Raw genomic sequence first — 4,895 nt, 5'->3', positions numbered from 1 at the left:
GGTTTCCATGTTCACACTCAAAGCTTCCAAGCACAGAGGACAAGAAAGTCTCCAACTTAATTTTTTTTTTTTTTAAGATCTTAGGGTAAGCTCTACGCCCAACGCAGGGCTCGAACTCACAACCCCGAGATCAAGAGTCGCATGCTCCACCCAGCCAGGCACCCCTGCATTTTTATTTTTTCCAACACTTTATACTGAATAAATTACCATTGAATCATATGCTATAAGCCCAACACTCAGCAAGTCCACTTTTGGCTTTTGATTTTGTTCACTGACCCGTCATTTGGTTCTTAAACTAAGCCTGGAGTAGTTTTCAGTGAGGGAGTGGCTGCAAAACCTCAGAATCTTACGGTGGGTCAGGGTTCCAGGTCCCGCCTGTGGATGGGCACACGGCTCACACCTGGTGTGGCTGGGATGGAAATGAATGGTGAACAGCTCTGCGTGGGATGGCAGCATCTGACACGCTCCTGCTCCAGCCCAGGCCTCTGGCGTATCACACCTCCTCAAAAGGCGTCCCCGGGCTGGGGCAGGCACACAGGTCCCAGGGCCCCCTGGACAAGGCCGGGCCCAGCGTGTGTGCCTGGCCCCCAGGGTCTGGGAGACAGCACATCAGAGGCTGCCGGCTGCACGAGGCCCACGCCAAGGCCAGGGAGGCTTGCTCCACTTGGCAGAGATCCCAAAAGGACCCAGGGCGCTGTCCCAGAGCTGGAGGCCCAGGCGGGGATGCCCAAGGGCACAGCAGCAAGCCACTGCCCAGGGCGGAGGGGGGTGGGCGGAAAGCCACCGGTGGATAGAGCACTCCAGAGAGGGGGCTGCTCAGCTGGGAGTCCTGCAGTTGGCGTTTGTGTTTCATTCGACGATTCTGAAACCAGGTTTTTACCTGCGGGAAAAACTCGATCAGAGCAGGGGCAAGAAGGGCCGCATGTCCCGCCACCACCCCGGCCTGGCCCCTCACCTGCACCTCCGAGAGCCGCATCTCCCGGGCCAGCCTCCGGCGCTCCAGGGGGCCCAGGTAGCGGTGGTGCTGGAAGGCGCTCTCCAGGGTGCTGACTTGCTCCGCGGTGAAGGCCGTGCGCACGCGGGGAGCCCGCAGGGCGTCTGCCTCCTTGCTCCACCCTGAGGAAGGACAGAAGGGCACTGAATCCCTCGGGATACAAGGCCACAAGTTCTGCAGGCCGCCGCAGACACGGGGACGAGAGGAACGGCCGGGGCCTCCGCACGAGCAGGCGGCCCCCCCGGCTCAGGCTTCCCCTTTCTAGAAGCTCTCTGCTCTGCTGTCCCACCGGGTCTGGGCACAAGTGTGGATCGAGGCAGAGCCCCCTCCTCCCCTGCCAGCTCAAGTGTGGGGTGGAGTCTGGGGACGCGAATATTGGAGAAAGAGGACTGCAGATGGAATAGTTTGTTTTGTTTTGTTTTTTTAAAGATTTTACTTGTTTATTTGACAGAGAGACACGGCGAGAGAGGGAACCCAAGCAGGGGAGTGGGAGAGGGAGAAGCAGGCCTCCCGCCGAGCGGGGAGCCCGATGCGGGGCTGGATCCCGGGACCCTGGCTCTTTGTGGGGGAAGCAGTTTGCACAAAATGAATTTTAACACTTACCTGGAAGTGTTGGGAAGACAAGAGGGGCTTTGCTTCAGACAGGGTGGGGGGTAGGGTGTAACTAGTCGGCATGAAGGATTTGGATGCGGGGATGATTGGCTGGGGTTTTTGAGGAGGGGGCACTGGTTGCAGAGAATAAATTTAAAATTTTACTTCATTGAAGTATAAAATTTTTCCATAAGATTAAACTTCTTCAAAAATGAAAACAGATAATATCAACCCCACTTCTGACTACGTAGGACTTTAAAGCTAAAAGTAATGATTACATCCCAAAGACATGAAGACAGACCGAGAAAACTCTCGTCAGCAAACGACAAGGGTTAGACAGAGTTTAGGAAGCCACCAGGACCTCCAGGAGTCCAGGCACAGAAGGTTTTGGGAATTCCTAAGCACAGGAGAGCAGGGCTGCCCTCGAGCCAAACCCGCAGGGCTCCAGGTCCACTGTGAACAGGCTGAAATCTGGATGCTGTGCCAAGGTGCCCCACTTTGAGGGAAGAACCACACCGACCCCCCTGAACCGGGCAGGTTTTACAAGCTTTAAGACATGTGTGTCCAGAGCCCTGTGACGCCTGTGGAAATGGGCCCCCAGGACTTACTGCAGAACTGGAAAGCCAGTTGCACCAAGGGGCGAAGGTCGGAGTTAGGGTTCACAGTGAGGAGGTGGGGCAAGCCTGCGGTGCTGACGCTTGGAATCCAGAGGTGGCCTGGCCAGGGCCAGAAGCCAGCCCTCCCAGGAGGTGGGTGGGGAAGAGGAGCCCCAAGGGGCTTGAAGAGGGAAAACTTCCCTGCTGGCTTTTGCTTCTGAGAGCAAGTGTTTACTTGCCAGAGGGGTCAGGTAAAACCTCCAACCCCAGCCCGTGTAAGAATGTCCCCAACTCCAACCCCAGTCAAGGCATCCCCACTGAACCCTCCCCGGCTCCCATCCCAGTCCGGGAAGGAAGGGAGCATCCTCCCCACCCATCCGCAGACCTACCAGCCGTGGGCGTCCCTGGCGAAGACACTTCTGAGGACTTCTCCCCCATGCCCACAGTCTGAGGGAGCTCCCTGCTGCTGGACACCCTGGCTGGAGCAGAGAGACTCCTCCAAGAGAATTCAGCGGGCCTGGAGGTGTGTGACGGCCGCACACGGCTGCTCTGGGAAAGCCAGTCCACTGAGCCAAAGCTGGATGGCTGGCGGACACTGGGCAGGGTAGAGGAGGGAGACATGCCTGTGGGGCCAGCCTCAGGGCTCACAGGATAGATGATGGGGGTTAGGTACAGGGTCCTCCGCAGAACAGACGGTGGGAGTAAGGCACGAGGTCCTCCGCAGGTTTAGCAGAGCCGAGCTGCGTTTATAAGCTCAGGAGGAGGGAGTGGGAGGTGGCTTTGCGTAGATGGCTTAAATCCTCCCCCACCCCCAGATAAGTAGCACCTAATTGCTTCAATTCAGAGGCACAAAGGAGGCCATTCACACCTCCCCCGGCTCCAAGATGTCTGGAAAGGGGCGGGGCTGTGGCCACCGGTCAGGGAGATGTGCTGGTTGAGGACTTGTCACATCCGTTCATCGCCCCCCACCCCCACCAGGGCTGGCCCCCTCCCAGTTTAGCACCCATGCTGGAGATTTGTCCTTTGGGGGTGCGGAGCCACCTCGTCTCCCGCCCCGTGGGGATCTGCAGTGCCAAAGGTGACAGGTGTGCACACCTGCTTCAAGTAGGGGGAGTCCGCATTATTGTTCCTAGGACGGGGGGCTCCCAGGGCAGGTGTCCACTGCTTCTGGCTGTCCGGCAGGGTAGGAACAGAGGGCAGGCATTCCTGGACGGGGACTGCAACCAGGCAGACAGGGAGCACCCACTGGCTCCAACTGGCCACTCCCTCTCAGATTATACTCAGTGGCCCCCCCACAACCCCATCCTCCCCCCCACTTCACTCTGGTGCCATAGAGCCAGATTCCAGTGACAGGAGGGAGGGGTGTCTGCCCGCTGGGAGTATGGACTCCTCCCTGCTGCTCCCAAGAGGACCCCAGCAGGAAGGACTGAGGAACCGCTGTCCTCCCCGTCCCCCAAGACTGCCCCCACTGTGGCCAGCAGGGGCCCAGAGCCGCCAGGGGTGCTGGAGCCCCAGGTTCAAGGGGGTATAGGCCTCCGGACACCGCTGCTCCAGGAAGGCTGCAGGCTCCCTTTAGGGTCATGCACCCCTCCTGCATCCTCAGGTGGCCACCACCTCTTTCTCCAGGACATGACCCCAAGGACCAGCGCGTGCTGGGTCCAGGGCGACCTCCCCCGCCAGGGGGTGTGGTTGCCCCAGCCCACCGCCCGACTCCCGGGGGCGCCGGCGCCAGCCTGGGCGGGACCGCCAGCCTCTGTGCCCGCCCCGCCCAGCAGGATCAAAGGCCCCTCGGGCCTGGCGGGGATTAACACCCCCAACCCCGCCTTCTGAGACTCTCCAGCCGGGCAGGGGGTGATGTGGGAGCTGACTCCGGCGGGCACAGCGGGAACCGGCAGGCGCTGACCCCGGCCCGTGAAGGGTCAGAGGAGGGACCGCGACGCCTCTGCGCCATCCTAGCTGGTCCACCGGTCCCCGCGGGTCCCCGCAGCGTGTGCTGGTGTGGCAGTGAGGTCCCCGGGACTGCTCTAAGGACGCCTGTGGGGCAGGTTCCTAGCGCCGCGGCGACAGGGCCCAGCTGGTGGGGGCCTGCCCGACCCACGGAGGTGGGGTGGGGGGCGGCGCCACACAAGCCGGACTCCGGGGAGTAGCGTCCCACGATCGCTCCGGCCGCGCAGAGCCGGCCCCAGAAGCATCCTCGAGGGGAGCATTCGTCGGGAACGAGCGCGTCGTGAGCTCGGCAGCACTCACTGATGAAGTGCAGAAATTAGTGCTGCCGCGGCGCAGAGCGCCGCACCTTTGCAAACGCAGTTTTATGCTCTCTTCACTTCGAATCTTTCAGGGCCCCATCCCGCAGCTTGCCAGGAGAGTCCTCCCTAAGGGGGCCCTCCTGCCTACACCCTCCCCTACCCGAACCGCCCCCCCCCACCCCGGCTGCTAGCCGAGCCTGGGGTGGACCCCGCCCTTCAGCACCGCCCTGGGCTCAGGGCCCCCTCCCCTCACCCACTAGGGTCTCCCCTCCCCTCCCCGCTGCCGTCTGGGTCCCTCCCTCTCTCCCGCAGCTCGAGTCCGCGCCGGCCCTCAGCTTCCTCACTCTGGGGCTGCAGACCCTGCCCCCGCCCTGGTTCTGGGACGTGCACCCCGGGTCTGCTGCCCCTCTGCCGCTCCCGCCGCCTTCCTCCGAGTGTGGCCTTGGCTCTGACCGCTGACCTCCCCCC

The 4,895-nt window shown here is 61.6% G+C and overlaps 1 protein-coding gene across 1 annotated transcript; it reads right to left on the bottom strand.

The window, feature by feature from the left end:
• Positions 1-493: 493 nt before the first annotated feature.
• Positions 494-2,802, bottom strand: VENTX (VENT homeobox). Its single transcript, XM_021703848.1, has 3 exons — positions 2,571-2,802; positions 956-1,116; positions 494-880 (listed from the first exon to the last, which is right to left on the bottom strand). Exons 1-3 carry the CDS (start codon positions 2,800-2,802, stop codon positions 494-496), a joined length of 780 nt encoding a protein of 259 aa, XP_021559523.1.
• Positions 2,803-4,895: the final 2,093 nt, after the last annotated feature.

This window comes from Neomonachus schauinslandi, chromosome 6, assembly GCF_002201575.2.
Source record: "Neomonachus schauinslandi chromosome 6, ASM220157v2, whole genome shotgun sequence".
NCBI classification, from domain to species: domain Eukaryota; kingdom Metazoa; phylum Chordata; class Mammalia; order Carnivora; family Phocidae; genus Neomonachus; species Neomonachus schauinslandi.
Note: the sequence above shows the minus strand (reverse complement) of the source record. Positions and strands in the feature narration are given on the sequence as shown.

Coding starts and splice junctions, on each gene's coding strand:
- VENTX (XM_021703848.1), bottom strand. CDS start 2,802: ATGTCTCCCTCCTCTACCCTGCCCAGTGTCCGCCAGCCATCCAGCTTT. Junction 1,117..2,570: donor GCCAGGGACGCCCACGGCTG/GTAGGTCTGCGG, acceptor GTCCTTCCTCAG/GGTGGAGCAAGGAGGCAGAC. Junction 881..955: donor TGCGGCTCTCGGAGGTGCAG/GTGAGGGGCCAG, acceptor TTTTTCCCGCAG/GTAAAAACCTGGTTTCAGAA.